This window comes from Periplaneta americana, chromosome 17 (genome assembly GCF_040183065.1).
Source record: "Periplaneta americana isolate PAMFEO1 chromosome 17, P.americana_PAMFEO1_priV1, whole genome shotgun sequence".
Classification (NCBI taxonomy): Eukaryota; Metazoa; Arthropoda; class Insecta; order Blattodea; family Blattidae; genus Periplaneta; species Periplaneta americana.
The window spans coordinates 34998832-35016387 of record NC_091133.1 but is presented as its reverse complement, the minus strand read 5'-3'; the positions used below and the strand labels follow the sequence as shown (position 1 = coordinate 35016387).

At 35.1% G+C, this 17556-nt stretch overlaps 1 protein-coding gene across 12 annotated transcripts in view; it reads right to left on the bottom strand.

Moving 5' to 3' along the window:
• Positions 1–17556, bottom strand: part of LOC138693211 (uncharacterized) — a 693974-nt gene that overhangs the window by 110616 nt on the left and 565802 nt on the right. For 2 of the 12 annotated variants that reach the window (XR_011330247.1, XR_011330245.1), the window contains exon 4: positions 14522–14688. The exons of 6 other annotated variants lie outside the window; for them this stretch is intronic. Coding sequence is in view for 3 of the 6 variants with exons in the window: in XM_069816996.1 (XP_069673097.1) it covers positions 10011–10455 (445 nt within the window). In the remaining 3 variants the exon portion in view is untranslated. Of the gene's footprint in view, positions 1–10010; positions 11311–14521; positions 14689–17556 lie in introns of those variants that run through there. 4 more of the 12 variants (XR_011330243.1, XM_069816996.1, XM_069816995.1 and 1 more) reach the window with 4 other exon arrangements.

Below are 17556 nucleotides of genomic sequence, written 5' to 3'. Positions count from 1 at the left end.
CATCACCATCGAAGTCACTCTCTCCATCTTGGTCCCCATTGCTTAGATCAAACTGAAGCTGTGTTTTTCCTCTGTTTGCTGAACGCCTTTCTTCTACAGCTTTTCTTTCAGCTTCCTTTAATTTTAATTGGTTAATAACCAACTTTCAGAACGGCCCCAAGGTTCACTCAGCCTTCTATAAAATTGAGTACCGGGTCTTTCCCGGGGGTAAAAGGCGGTCAGAGCGTGGTGCCGACCACACCACCTCATTCTAGTGCCGAGGTCATGGAAAGCATGGGGCTCTATCTCCATGCCCCCCAAGTGCCTTCATGGCATGTTACGGGGATACCTTTACCTTTACCTTAATAAAAGAGATGCTCGATTTTGGACCCTTCATGTGTTCTCTTTCTTCTCGCCACAGATCTAGTGCCAGAGGGAATCGGGGAGCTCTCTTGCTGTGTCACATGAGGTGAAGGCCTCGTTTGTGACGTTTCCGCAGCTGGAGCAGTTGTTGGTGATGGCTCTATCATATGTTCTTCTGCATTCCTTGTTGTTGAACTGCTCTTCTGTATTGCACCCTTTGGCCCATCTGTAGGAACTGCATTCGTTAGAGGTCTGTCTGTAGGCGCTGCAGGACTAAATAAGTGATCAGGAAATATCTCCGAATTGAGTGGACAAATTCTTGTTGAAGAAGATCCACCCAATGCATTGGTGATGATTGCAGCTTTTCCATAGACTTCATAAAATAAGTCCGCAATTCGAAACTGTGTTATCACCTATTCACAATGGTTCCTCAGCCACTTTGTAACGGCCTGATCATATGTTTTCAAAGGCCCGAAGAAAGAGATATCAAGTGGCTGGAGTCGGTGGGTGCAGTAACGAGGGAAGGCTAACATGACGTATAATCACTGTTGCCAACATGTGTGCACTATAGAGCTGTAAATCCAAACTCATCTTACAATGTTTTCCACAAAAGCGCTTTTTGGTGAAGTAGGTGCAAGTAAACTTCAGACTCGCAAACCCTAGCTCATTCATAAGAGGATAAATTAGAGTAACAAACTTCAGTGCATGTACATATTGAAAATATATTTATTTTAGAAACTTTAAGGTTTTATCTATTTTAAAGAAATCCCCATCTCACCTATTTTAAAATCAGTTAGCTTTACGAAAAATTCAGTCGAGCAATGAGAGAGATGCCACTATATATTACATAATTTCACAGAAGTAATCACTAATCAGCCATTGTAAACAAATTTGACACCAATTTTGCAAATCGCTATCGCCCATAATATATGGCTTCTCATTTCCAGTCAGAAACATGCACTTGGGTAAAATGACATAGTATGTCATTTTAGCCAAGTAGGTGGTATGTCATTTTACCCGGAATGAAGAAGAATAAGTAGTGCTAGTACGACCTAACCTTTTTATTAATTTGGATATTGTAATGCTTTCTATAGAGGGAAATATTCATGTTTTCAGTCATGAACATTATTTCACCAATATCTGAAGCTTAAAAGGACAAAAAATACATAACATACCTCAACAATATTATATCGTCTTGTACTTTTTTCCTTTAGTTGCACCTGCTTCACTAAAAAGCGCCTTCGCTTGCTGAAATTTGAATGTAACCACTGTTTCCAGCTTCTGTGCACTATAGAGCTGTAAATTCAAACTCAGCTTACAGTGTGTTCACAAAACTCATAGTATGTCATTTTACCCAAGTATGTCATTTTAGGCCTAACTCCCCTAATCGTTGCATAAACAGTAGAAAAAAAGTTAATAAAACACTGGCAACTTCATGGTGTTCATTTTAACCGTATCGATAATGAATATTAAATTGCATAAGAAATCAATAAGGTTGGTTGATTACGATGATCGAATTTCCGTAGTGTCTTTTTCTCTGCCTATTTCATCGGGGCGCAACTATGCCATCCCCTTTTCTCTACCTGATGGGAACGTGGCGCAACTATGCCCACAAAACAGGGACCCTTTTTTATCTGCTGCATTTTATCTAACCGTGCGGCGCAACTATGCCCTGCTCGTCGCGGAATTGTCTGGCGGTTTTTTTAAGTTTATTTATATACGCTTTAAAATCTTAGGACCTTAGACATAGCCATCTTTAATTTAAGATTGTTATGCCTTAGGTCATATGGCGTGTATATGATGTTTGAGTATTTATCAGTAGGCTTTGAATTATTATTATTATTATTATTATTATTATTATTATTATTATTATTATTATTATTATTGTTATTCTTTTCGTATTGTCACTTGTTATAAATGACATATTCATTTTTAATCCATGTAATCATATTGATACGTTTCTGGCCCTATCCCAGAAGGGTGATTTCAGCTTACAAAAACTTTACATTTCTTACGTTTTTCAAATAATATAAAAAATAATATGTTCTCTACATGAATTACGTTCACACCTGTGGAGTAACGGTCAGCGCGTCTGGCTGCGAAACCAGGTGGCCCGGGTTCGAATCCCGGTCGGGGCAAGTTACCTGGTTGAGGTTTTTTCCGGGGTTTTCCCTCAACCCAATACGAGCAAACTTTCGGTGCTGGACCCCGGACTCATTTCACCGGCATTATCACCTTCATTCCATTCAGACGCTAAATAACCTAGATGTTGATACAGCGTCGTAAAATAACCCAATAAAATAAAAAAATACATGAATTTCAGTATAAACACCCTGTCACATCAGGAACACTGAAAACTTAAAAAATTATGATGATTTTTTAATTTTGTTTGTCCCATGCTAATGACAGTAGTATTCATGCTAATGATTTTATACATCATATTTAACGAATTATAAATAAGAAAAAATAATAAGAACAGTGAAACAGATCTAGTCAAATAGCACAAATCACTAAACATGAAAAACGCAACTCGACAGCTGCATGTTATGTGTCGTTCAATTACCTTGACAACATCTAACAGCATATAATATTACGTATTTGAATCCGGCCACTTAAATTTTCCTTCCACAGCTGGAAGCATAGCATGTAGATTTCCCAATGTTCAATTCAAATATCTTGTTTGCTTTCGAATGCCTTTATGGGATAATAAATCTCTTTCAGCAGGGCAGATGGAGGTATTGCTATCATTAAAAAAAACACAATCATATTATTCTTCATGAATGCAACTATGCCATTGTTTTTCTATTTATACAATACAGTAGTTATCCAGATCGTTTAAAATTTGATTTGTACACAGATCTTGCGAAAAACGATTTAATTTGTTGGAGCATCCTATAGAATTTTATTATTCATACTTTTTGAGAACAGTGGTTTTCTTTTTTGTGATTTCTTTAAACTTTTAAATTTCTCTGTTAATTGCTTTGTTATAACTTATCCAAATACTGGTTCTCTTCTTACAGCTTCTGGCATTCTACTGTCTTTTAACGTTTGAGCCATTTCACTTTTTGGCAACATTTTTTCTTGTGAATTCTTAAATTTAAGTTCATTTAGGATTATTAGGACTTTTAGATTGGTTATCCAGAATTGTAAACTACAGCTTACAACAGATACATTATCTTGCTCATTCTTGAAATTTTCTGGTGTGTTTCCCCTTAGAAATTCTCCAAGACACTCTTCCGTATTTTCTTTGTTCTGTAGTCTTTTGTAGCAATTTTCCAAAACTTTATTTGCTTTCTGAGCTCTCAAGGAGTCATACCTTTTGCCAATTTTTGACTCTAACGTATATTTCATGTTCTCACACTTTTAAAAGCTGCAATTTTCCAGGGTCGTGCTTCATTTTTTCTCTCCTTTTTTACATTCCCTCTATCGCTGTAGCCTTTCTTCATTACTCATAGCTGTCTTAGATATACAATTAAAAATCACTTAAATAAAGAATCTCAGAGATTATCATAAAATCACAAGAAATTAAATGTAATGTTTAATAAGAGTTTCAGCAATTTAAGTGGCAAAAATATTAAAATACTACAATTTAAATAAATTCAATTTATATTACTATCGTCTAATTCTAATGATTGTAGAAAACAATAATACTGATGTTGATGATGATGATTATGATGATGATGATGATAATAATAATAATAATAATAATACTAATAAATATTAAAAACCTCTATCTCAAAGTACTGTTTTAATTTTTTATTCCTTAAGCACTAGTGCGCTATTATGTTTTCAAAATAATTACATAGACTGATTCCTGAAAAATGTTTCACTCATTAATAAATAATATCTACACAGCCTATTTTAAAACAGAACTTGAAAGCTATTATTAAGGGTATGTATCATTAACATGGATAATACTGTCCATACTAATAACAATTAAAACTAACCATGTTAATGATAAAAATAGGTTAGATCAATTTTATAACTGTATGATAGGTATTTTGTTACTTAATTTTTTCTTTGTGATATTATTCACTTAAACTGACATAAAAATAATTAACAAAATTGTACCAATGATATCCATTGTGTTAAATTGTCCATACTAATGATATAATTTTCATCCTCACAAGAATTTTTGATCTTCATAGTGTAAAACTAGCCAGCCATGGTCATTCTTTCCTCTAAACATTTATTTTGCCGTTTCCAACTTAACGAAATGGAATGTCCTCACGAAAATTAGAGAAAAATTACAAAAAATCCTTCCCACACCAATATTATGTTTTCTGTCCATGCTAGTGATTTAAATGTCAAAGAGCAAAGTTACCATTTAAGTTAATATTACCTATGTTAATTAGTTTAAAAATATATTAATATATTATTTGATTCTTTGTTATATTGTGATTATAGCAACATACTTGTACAGTCCAGAAAATAATTAAACTCTTGAAACAGTGCAACCAAACGAGAAAATCTATACCCGGGACATCCATACTAATGATGCTTTACATTTTATATATTACAATAAAATATTATATATAATAAAAAATTGTATTTTTTTTAGTATTGTTATATGAGGACAGATATAAATAAAAGAATATAAATAAATTGGAAGGATATACGAATTTATGTATGCTCTTTGGTTTAGATTCGCCCAGAAACGGATGGACCGAATTTTTTGGTATAATTTTATGAATAACAGTAATATGAGTACGATTACAGGGGTTAAAGATGAATACAAATCATTTACATAACGAATGACAATGAAAAAAAATCACAATAATAATTCACGGCCTACTGATAAATACCTAAATACCATACACATGCGATATGATCTGAAATATTTTAAAGCGTGTATGAATAATCTTAACGAGAAAAAATCCTCGGACAATTTCAGAACTCGAGCCATACCAGACTAGTATACACAGTAATATTTTCCAACAAAATTCCCAAATATTCAAATATTTTCAATAAACAAACAACAAATAATTGCAATTATTAAGCATTTAAAGTAACGGTATGATGAAATAACAAGCAAAATATAAAAGCGAGTTCACATATTATAGCTCTGCCACTAATATTCTTATGTAACTATTCAATATTCAATGTTATATTCCGCGATAAATTAAAATATTCAATGGTTATTCCAATCTCCATAAAAAGAGAAACAACGTCTCCAAAAATTACAAACCCATATCACTTCTTAAAAACTGCGAAGACTTTAGCATACCAGGATCATGTTCTCCTGATAGGCGAAGTAGATATTCGTCTGAAGAATATACGAGAAAGACAAGTGACGAAGAAATTGAACATGGAAAAAACTGAAGAATGAAGACGAAAGAAGAAGATTTGAAACAAATTTTCAAGAGGAAGTCGCTACATTAGAATCCACACCTGAGAATAGTAATGAGTACTGGAATCATCTAAAAAGCTGTATGCAGACAACAGCAGAAGAAACAATAGGGTCCACACCGGTAGATTAACGGCTAGCACTCTGGTCGCGAAACCAGGTGGCCCGGGTTCGAATCCCTGTCGGGGCAAGTTACTTGGTTGAGGTTTTCTCCGGGGTTTTCCCCTCAACCATTATGAGCAAATGCTGGGTAATTATCGGTGCTGGACCCCGACTCATTTCACCGGCATTTTCACCTTCACTTCATCCAGACGCTAAATAATCTAAGATGTTGATACAGCGTCGTAAAATAACCCACTAAAAACAATAGGATACAGAGAAGGTATGAGAATTAAGAAACCTTGGGTCACAGAGAAAATGTTGGAGAAGATGGAGGAAAGGAGACAATCGAAAAATATCAACACAGAAGAATAAAGAAGAAAAGTACAGAAAACTTAACAACGAATTAAGAAGAGAAACTGTTAAATCGAAGGAACATTGGATGAAAGAGTAATGTAATGTAATAAAGGATTGGGAGAGAAAAAGAAGATATGACTTAATATACCGCGAAGTAAAATGTTTGGATTTCACAAATAAGAAAACAAATTCATGTGGTTGATACAGAACGAAATCGGAAATGAAATAACAAACAGACCAGGAGTACTGAACAGATGGACGAAATATGTAGAAGAGTTATATGAGACAGGGAATTGTTCAGATGACTTGGCTATAGAAGACGAAGTAGCCGTAACAGAAGACGAGAAAGGATTTTCTATTTTAAAGAAAGAAGTTGAACTAGTGCTTAGGGCAGGGGTCGTCAGTACAGAGCACGCTGGGGCTAGCCTCTCTTACCCGCGGAAAACGCAGTGCACTATAGTGCTCTCGTAGCTGCTAGCGGGTATGCTCAGAAGAGGAGAAAAAATGTCAGAAGAAAGTGAAATAGGAAGAAGAGTTCGACAAGGATGCCTTTTATCACCTACCCTGTTCAACATCTAATAGGAAGATTTGGTGAAGAACTGTTTTCAGAACATGGGAAAAGTGATGTAGGAGGAAGAAGGATAAAGTTTATAAGATTTGCAGATGATATGGCGTTGTTAGCAGAAGAGCAGATGATACTAAGGTATATGCTACTAGACCTAAATGACAGTTGTGAGCAGTACGAAATGAAGATAAATGCCAACAAGACGAAGACCATGGTCACAGGAAGAAAAGCAAAGAAAGATAACCTGAGAATTCTAAATGAGACAATAGAGCAAATGGACAGCTTGGGGTGTACTATAAGCAGTAACATGACCTGCTGCCAAGAACTCAAAAGGAGAATAGCAATGGCAAAGGAAGAATTTAGTAGAAAAAGGATCATCTTTTGTGGACCTCTGGAAAAAGAACTTAGGAAGAGGAGCGAAGTACTTTGTGTGAGATGTCGCGTTGTATGGGGCAGAAACATGGACATTACGACGAAGTGAAGTGAAATGTGGATATGGAGAAGGATGGAGTGCACGAAGTGGATAGAGAGAATAAGATACGAAGCTGTGTTGGAAAGAATAGATGAAGAAAGAGTGATGCTGAAACTGATCAGAAAGAGGAAAAGGAATTGGGTGCATAACTGATTGAGAAGAAACTGCGTTCTGAAGAATGCACTGGAAAGAATGGTGAACGGGAGAAGAGTTCGGGCAGAAGAATGTATCAGATGATAGATGACAGATGTGGATCATATAAGGAGATAAATAGAAAGGCAGAAAATAGGAAAGGATGGAAAATGTTGGTTTTGTAGTGAAAGACCTGCCCTTGGGCAGAACGCTATCAATGAATTAATCACTTCTACAAGTTTTATCCAAGGTCTTTGAAAAAATAATATATAAGAGATTATAAATCATCATCTTGAAAGGGTCAGTAGATTTACTGGCATGTAAAAGAACTCCTGCGGGACAAAATTCCGGCACATCCGGCGACGCTGATATAACCTCTGCAGTTGCGAGCGTCGTTAAATAAAACATAATATAATCATCTTGAAAGGTATAACATTTTAGTTCCAGAACACTTTGGATTAAAAAAAAAATAAATCCACGAAAAATGCAACATTTAGTTTAACTGACAAATTTATGGAGGCAAGTAATACAAAATTCCAAGTTGGGGGATTTACTGTGATTTATCCAAAGCTTTGACTGTATAAATCATACAATGCTGCTAGACAAATTGGATTATTATGAAATTAAATGCGTTGCAAGTCAATGGTTTCGCTCATATTTCATAGATTGGAAACATAAAGTCGAGATAAATACCACTATGAAATCAACCTCAACATTGGGAACTATTAATAATGGAATTCCACAAGGGTCAATATTAGGCCTTTTTCTAGTGTTTATAAACGATCTTGCCCCCTTAATAAAGGATGTAGTTCACCCAATATTATTTTCAGATGACACAAGTATAGTAACTACAGCCAATAGCTCTTAGGTATTCCAATCTTTAACAGAGGCAATTCTCCTTAAAATATGTTATTGGGTCTCAGCTAATAAATTAGTATTAAATTGTAACAAAACTAAGATAATCCAATTTAAATTTCTGCCAAATTCAACCTCGAAAATTTCAAGAGCAATAATTAACAACAGGTCCCTAATAGAAACAACAACAGTCAAATTTCTTGGCTTACAAGTCAATAATATGTTAATTGGAATAAAAGTATATTGAAGAAATTATTCCCAAATTAAATTCAGCATGTTTTACTATTACATCTATGCAAGATATAGTAAATATCTATACCTTAGAAACAATATACTTTGCACACTTTCACTCGGTTATGTAATCGTAAAAACTTTGTAACTAATTCAACAGTTCATAGCATAAATTAATACTCGTCAAAAATGACTTTCATACTCCATCGGCAAATACATCGTACTGTCAAAAAGAAGTGCGTCATAAGACAGTAAAAATTTGTAATAGCCTCCTTATGGATATGGGAAATCAAATTCAAAACATAAGGTTACTTAAGGCCAAATTAAAGAAGTACCTAATTTCTCACGGCTCCTATTCTGTAGGTGAATTTATGACATTCAACAACGTTGCATGAATATTTCTGTCTTGTATTAAGTATCAATACTAACTTCTTGTGTTGTACTAGTATATTGTAAAACTCTTCTGTATATATTTAAATTAGACTGTGACTATGATAAGGCTTTGTAGTACTATTAAATTTTTTCACATGTTCCGTATTCTAGCTGTGAAACGATGTGTGAACACCATGTAATGTAAATAAAGTAATATAGTACAATACAGTTGCGGTAAAATATAGACTTCAACACGTGTGTCACATGTCATTAATTTTTTCATGATTATGTTGCCATAATTATTTTCTATATACATACACACAGATAGCCTATATATAATTCGTGATTTATCCAACTTTGCAAGTTCTTATATTTCTTGAGTATAAGTAGCCCTGTTTTTTTATTATTGATTTTATTACGTGTATTTTGTGCGGGTCGTGGATGAAATTTAGTGTATGTTGAAATTTATAATAATGAAATGAAGCACATTGTCATAGAATTGTACCTTATTATTTCTTTTGTTTGGTGAGTTAAGATTCACACTCTTTCATAAATGGCCACGTAAACAAACATTTTATTATTGCATTACACTTAAGAATTATTTAACTTTGCGAAGATCTTAATAATAAAATTAAAAACTATAAGAAGATTGTCTTATGGTAACGACATAATCAAAGAATAGTATAATACCATCATTTCGACTATTAGTGGCTGCATATTTTGTAGTACAAGAACAATTGAATACGTGCCAGAAACCTTCGAGCATATTTTATGTTCGAAGCCAGAAACCATTGACAAGGGAATTACACAAGGTGATGATATATGCAGAAGCTGTTTACTTCGCTTTTCCATGTGCTAAAAAGGATAGTAGTAGGCCTACCGGTGCGAACACTCCTGAAACCGATCAGAGACGAGCAGTAAATAATTCGCTCTCTAATATATAAATCGGTAAAATGGGTAGCCATAAAGAAAATAAACTATATTTGAACAAAACTGTCTATGTGCTGTGGTACCTGGACACATCAAGAACAGCCGACAGTACTATATAATTTGAAATAGAAGCATGATCGGATGGTGAAAGTGTGGAAAATGGCAGTTGACGTGAGTTATAATTACTACACACTACTATTGAGGAATACGAAATTCACCGATTGAAAATGAGGCAAACAATGAGTCTGTATGCAAGACATTGCATGTACGTACTATTAAACGTCAGCATACACGAATTTGCAGCTTACCTTGAGGTTTATCTTGTTCCTGAAGAGAAGCACCAATGGTCTGAGGGCAGGCGGTGCCAGGGGATGAAATGGGGGTTGGAGTGGTGAGATGTACAGCACGGTGATGGATGTCCCTTGGGTTCCATAGAAAAACGTAATAGACAGACAACATGATGGCCGCCAGCGACACAGAAAATATGTAAGCAACCACCGTCAAGACTCTGATAAGTTTTTTGGTGTGTTTGGGTTCGTACATCTTATCTTTAGAGTCCTCGCCCGCAAACTTAACGCCATTGGGCAGGCCACTGCCCGTGTGTTGCCGGACACTGCCGCCCGTTCCCGTGGTTACGATAATGCTGCTATTCATGGAACGACCGCTCATTATATTCTCGTAATTGAAAGCCTCTGTGAATCTTAAAATAACATCTGAACTGTATATTGTTTCCTTCTCAAAATCCCACAACATATAGAACAAAATTCATAACTGTCGAGCGAACGAGAGAGTTTTTAGATTTATATAATATGAGCTAGTTATGTTGAGCCGGAAAGTTAATGAATTCTCATATAAAATGTGTTTTGTACAAGTAATTAGCAGCTAAGATAATTGTATTATATCATAATAAATTATGTAGATCGCGGTATATCGTAGTGTGTAATTCATTGATATATTCGGCAGCGATAATGCACACCCAAAGTTTTATACAAACAGTCATACGTACACGCACTTATTCAGACGGAGTATTATTTAGTACACTGTCTAAGAACACATTTGAGGTATTGCTAGGACTAAATTTTGATGCGTAGACACATCACAATGGCATTGAAAGATGAATCTCAACATAAACATCCACACCTTTTGAGCAGCTAAACGTTTACTACTAGCATTTGTCACTACGACACTCAAGTTCAATTGATATAAATGTTAAATCACTACAACGTTAATTCTTCTTAATCTGGAACCTGATTTCAATGACAAAACTATATGGATGAGAAGCTCCTTCGCACACAATACACACACACACGGCGGAGTCTGCTCGGCACACGCCCTTGCGCGCGCAGTCGTCGGGATCACTCGATAACGTAGCGAACTGCATTCATATCAACAAAAGATCGTGCTCTTCAAAGTAAGAACCATGTCCACGACGATTGGCGTGAAATCGAAACCCTGTATCTGAATCGCGATAATAGTCGCATTTTATTCGTTATCGTCGTTCATCAATTAGCAAACCTGGTTCAGCTCTAGCACGCGGCGGCGGCGGCGATCAATAGGGTCCGGATGCATAGCAGCTGTGGGACCGCCCACCCCGCATCACTCTGCCTGCCAAATATTGCTTTCCGATTCGTCTTCCTCTCTGCGACCTACTCAACGAGCGCGATACAAAGCTTGCGGGTCACGTCTCCAAGCACCTTACTGGTTCCTGTATATGTCTAATGAAATTCAACGTAATAAATTCCTGCTTTATTTATACGAACACGATGAACTAATAATGTTCACAGTTTAGCAATAGCAACCAAAGAAGAGAGAATTAAATGAAATCAGTATAAATAGTAGTAAATAGTAGTAGTAATAGTAGTAGTAGTAGTAGTAATAATAATAATAATAATAATAATAATAACAACATCTATCGTGAACAACAGTAACATGAATATAAGGAATAAAATGTATATAGAGGCATCCATTTGTTTGGCACCGCTGTCTGGCTAATAAGCTTGTTAAAACACAGAATTATTCTAATATTTAAGAGAGAGAGAGACAACCATTTGTTTTATGTCGCTTTCGGGAGTAGCGTGGAGGTTCGATTACACCAATAACCTTGTAAAGATTACGTAGTACCGATATTGAGCGGGCTGTGTTTCGATGCGAGCAGCTACCTGATGCCGTATTATTTTGTGACCGAGAGAGGTGTAAAACAAATTGATGGTTCTGTATTAAATATTAAATTATAATATTTATTTATTACAACGATTTATTAAATGAATTTAATCCATTCGTGGAAGTTAGCAAACTCTGCATGAGCCTCACTTGTGGGTAAAATATATTTTACTCATTTGACAATTATTATTATTAGTTTATAATTACATTACTTTTAAATTGTATTTTGATAGCAAGTAATATTTAAATTTCACAGTTTAGAATTACAATTTTAACTTGTATTGTACCTTAGCTGTCTCACACCGTTACTCAGTTGCAAAACTTGTTAATCTGACACCGTTTTACAGGAAGTATACCGTAATAAAATATTGTTTTAAATGTCCACTGATATACTTCTACAATGCTGTGGGTTACTTGATAAGCGAATTATGTCTTTGGAATCTCATTTTGATTTAATAATGGTGCAACAACTACACGGTTATGTAGCGTCGGTAGGATATTTGATGGCGAGAGGAGTTCGAGGATTTACCATAGAATTTCCAGAAATGTTTCTTACAGTTGAGAAAAACTTGAAAAGAAAATACGTTTAGAAGTTGTCGAAAACACGCCCGAGCACAGTCCTGGTCTGTGCCGTACCCATATTTCATATTGCTGACGAAAGCATATTAAAAGAGATTAAGACCTATAAGAAAAAGTATTTCATGTGAATTTGTGCAAAATTAATTATATAACATATCTTACTTTATGAGATTATGAAAGTGCTTTTATGCATTTACTTTTTAAATCTTAGTTCGAGAAAGTATACCGGAAACAGATACGCTATTGATATTATGGCAAAGAATTGAATTGTTGTGAAACTTTCAAAATTATTATATATATGAAAAAAACAATCAAAGTCACAATTCTCATAGCGGTGATGTCATCATCTAATTCAGTATATTACTGAAAAATTTATGTTTTTTTCTCATCAAAACTGATGAAGGAGAATCATTACCACGGATAGTCTACAGTCTTCCTTTCCTACATTTCTTAGTCACTGACCTTCAATTATCTTGATTGGTCCTCAAAACACATCTTTTTGTATGAGTCTTCAACTGCACTATAGAGAGGTAAATAATAAAATATATCAATCCATTTAAAGTAAAGTAAGGAATTTGACTTCCATAACTCCTCTACAGATCCACCTATGAGAAAACTACCATATTCACATTATGTCTCCCTTCAAGCTAAGCAACTTTTGTGTTAAGAATTTTCTTCTTTCACTAAAAATGGCCGTATTTTTCAGAAGACCTGTTTTAAGTGCCTCACCCGGTATGGAACTTATTATTTTTTGTTTGACATTATACTAATTCGAGTATGGTAGCCTACTAAGAATGTTGTGTTCATAATCATTAGACCATGTTTGAATTGTCCGATGTTTGCCATTTCTGTACAAATAAAAAAGAAAACTTGCCAACTTAATGCAGCGTCATATTGGCAAAGGAATCTTTTGTTTATCTTTCTTCGTTCCATTCTTTATCTCCTGAAATATCAGACTAAAATAGCGGAAAAGATCTGGTGAAATTACAGCTCGAAAGCTTTTAAAAGCCGTTCTAGAAAATACTTAGTAAATAAGGGAAATTGATGACGAGAAGTTGGAATGCTCACAAGAAGCGGATGAGAACTCATTAATCTGCAAGTGGTTTCAGTTCCCTTATCAGTTTCTGACTCTATGCTTCTGAATGTGGCCGAGATTTGCTTGCATATTCTAACCAGCAACAGTTGCGCCCCACTCGGTCCACAAACTCATTCATAACACTGCAGCGCTGCAAGCTAGTCATTTCTTTAATATAGATTCAATACGTTCGCAAAATCTACATAAGGCAAAGCTTCTCGATGCACAAATTATGTTGCAGTCTAGGTTGACACCTAATGCGGAAGATATAAGATTCGATCCCCTAACCTCTGTAATGTCTGAAATTGTTTTTGATTTGTATAAGTCCCAGTACACTGAAGTAACAACTTTTACTTTCTCATTGTAAAAAAAGGAACTAATGTGATATTACAAGATATCGGATTTGAGATTTTCACTAAACTACTACACACGTTTTCAGTGTCCCTGATACTGAAGAATTGGATCTCGATATGACATCCGTATGTGTACAGTGGTTTCTAATAAATTATTGGGCAGATTTTGTTAATATTTAATATCTAAGGCTCATATATGTCATGATGCACATGTCACATAATATTGAAAAGTAATAGGTTTTGTTGAGAAAGAAAGAAGGAAAGGAAGAAAGAAAGAAAGAAAGAAAGAAAGAAAGAGATACAAAGTGATAATTCACTTTTTTTTTTTTTTTTTTTTTTTTTTTTTTTTTTTTTTTTTTTTTTTTTTGAGGCCCATAGGCATACACCGCAAACCTTAGACTTATTGTGCAACCTCCTTTTATTGGGATAAGTTTTGAAGTCCTTAGGACTGCTCATCAAGCACGTGATTTACTGCTTGATGCCGGATTATCGATTCAGATACAGCATCCAGTCTAACGGAGTCCGCGTGAACAGAAATGCCCCTCCGCCTCCCTGTGATGTTATTTTGCAGCCTAGTCAGATCAATGTCATCTGTTCGCAATTCACATACATGAATCTGCTATATCCTTAACGAGAGGATTCCGCGACTTACCAAGGCGCCATCCCGTATCAGAGGGAGCTACACTTCCCCTGTCTACTGCAGTCTGCTGATTGAAGCCTCTGCAGTTTCTCTGGGATATGTGCAGCTCCCGCAGACAGATGTCACTTGTAAGGTAATCCCGGAACCACGTCCGCCGAGTCCTCCAGGTCAACCTGTAACTATTAAAAATGATTAATGAAACGGTGCTAATGAAGGCGAAATGAGTCTGAGGTCCAACGCCAAAAGTTACCCAGCAATTCTGCTTCAGGTGGTTGAGGGAAAACCCCAACTAGAGAACTTGCCCAATCAGGATTTTGAACTCGGACCCGATTGTTTCACGGCCAGATAGGCTAACCGTTATTCCACAGCGGTGGATGGTAACACTAGTCTGAAATTTGAAACTTTTTTTGTTGTTTGTCATTTGATAAACGATTCATAATGTATTTTTGTGCTCAATTAAACAATAACCTTCAATTTTTCCCAACACGTCAGGTTTTCATACAAATCATAAAAATGTTAATAAATGCTAACAAATTAATTGCTACCTAGAATAGTAATATGCGTTACAAGAGCGGTATGTTGATGTTTTCATGTTCGAGGAAAAGATTAAAAAAGCGAAACGTAGTTGAGCTTTTTTAATTTCCGAGAACATGAAAACAAACATACCGCTCGTGTATCGTACATTATTTTGTGCGAAGATCGTTTATTACATACCTGAAAGAGGAATTTCTAATTAGTTGCAATGAAATCTCCATCTTGGTTTCTGTTCAATGACGGCAACTTTTAAAAACTAAAATATCTATCTTCAACATTGTTGCTATAAAATGTATTCTGTGTTTACTATATTCCAGCAGGCCGTGATATACGTCTGTCTTTTCTTTCCCCAGTCTATCAATGCGAACTTAAAACAAACGGTAAAGTTATGTAATGATTTATTTTTCATTTTAATATTTTAACAATATTATTTATATAACATATTGCAGTAATAACATCGGCATCTGGAATCTTGTTGATTTTTTCACGGCTTCCTTAATGTTACTTGCATTACAAATGCAGTAACTTTTGTGGTGTTGTAGAGTATACTTAACTTTTGCAAATATTTAAAACCAATAATTAACAATGCAATTTAGGTAAAATTGCAGTGGTAAGTTTCCAATTTATAATTATTACTATGTTAAACGTCTCTAAAAATAATATGTTAAAAGCCTAAAGCTGTAAAATGAATATGGCGCTTAAGCGGTAAGAAGAGGGAAATTGTTATGTGTGTTAAGTTGGGAATACTGAATGTGGTATTTCACACTTACCGCGTATTGGTTTTGTGCGGAAAGCAAGCAAATACGCACGATCTCGCATAAATGATATTGTAACTTTATGGAACGTTATAACAATTATTTTCAACAAGCATTTTGTAGAGAAAAAAAATAGATTACAATACACTATAATTTTCTGTTAGCCAATAACAATCACACTCACAACCTCATTTTAATATTGGATTTAAAATTTCCTCTTTTTTGACCTTTCTCATTGTTCAGAGCAGTCTCTTTACAACATCCAACAATAGTCAATCACCATGTTAACACTCCATTTCCTTCATACCTCATTTCTATTTTTTTTATATGTTAGTGGAATCTTGCACCTTGTTCCTCACTAAAAATCTCCTAAATAACCAGGAAAATAATTAGATGATAATGAAGGAAATATATATTAACACTCATGTTGCAACCAATTCAGGGTTGTAGTCCCAAACTTTACAGTATCGGAGCTCTTTATGTATTTTAACCTTTGGGGAAGGGAGAAGGTTTGGATGCAAAAAATAAGACAAATTGTATTACAAAAGTACAGTATAACCATACTACATCACATTGTACAATATATCGATATTACAAAATTCCAGAATATACATTTTTCTCAACATATTAATGTGACCATTTCGCTACACGTGTTCAGGTATCATCAGCTGAACGATGCGATATCAACCATGTTGAAATATAAGGTTCCGGATTCCAATATTTCAGGGCAGACCCATGCAGTTTAATGAAGATACAAGTGATATTAAAAGACTGTTCCTGGTAGGAGATATGATTATGTTCATTATACTAAATCCCCATTCGCACTCAGCTGAACTGCATGGTATGAGTTTTATGCAATTGATTCTTCGGGGACGTGGTCAAGGTAATCAATTTTGACTTTGAATATGTTTAGTTTAAACATATTGCAGAGCTGTTTTATCTAGTGGCGGCTCGTCAACTTGTGGATTGGGAGAGCTGCAGTAGATTTCGGTACATACAAATTTCACTTCTTGATACCATTACTAATAAGTATAGGACAAAAATAAATGCACTACATATCGAAAAACCAAAACGTCCTGACTTAGTTGGGAGATGTCTGTGGGACCATTTGCTTATCCCTAAGAAAAACTAATACCATCGATTTCAGTCTGAATTTCAAATCGGCACTCAACTTACAATTTACCAGTTCATTCTGAATTGTCTTAGAATAACCTTAAACAGTGGCATGTTCCAAATGACTTTTGAGAGGCTCGTTTAGATTACTCACGAACTGTAGCAACCCACGAAATACATGAGGGTTCTTCGAATCGTTTTTTTCATCATGTCCCCTAAGGGGAAGTTCATATTGGCCACAAAATTTGATACAATCAATATTTTTTAAAAATAATTTCACGATTTTTTCTCACTTCTTGATTATGTTTGAGAATGTTTGTTCTGTTCGTTTCACTTAATTGCACAGCAGTATCAATTGCGTAACATAGCCAATGAAACAACATGTTTCAGGTGAGACTGCGAAAATTCGTGCATTTTGCTTTTTAGGGGCAAATGTACTAAATCTGTCACACCACTCCTAGTCCATGCAGCATCACCATCGAAGAGGAGGCAAGGAAAACAAAATACAGATTTTTTTTTTGTTCACATCCACGTAACCACAAGTGCTTAGCGTAAATTTCATTTTTATACTTCCTTACATATATATGCACTATTTCGGCTGGATGAACTTAAGTAAGATTTAAGTCGGGTAACGGACGACCCTTT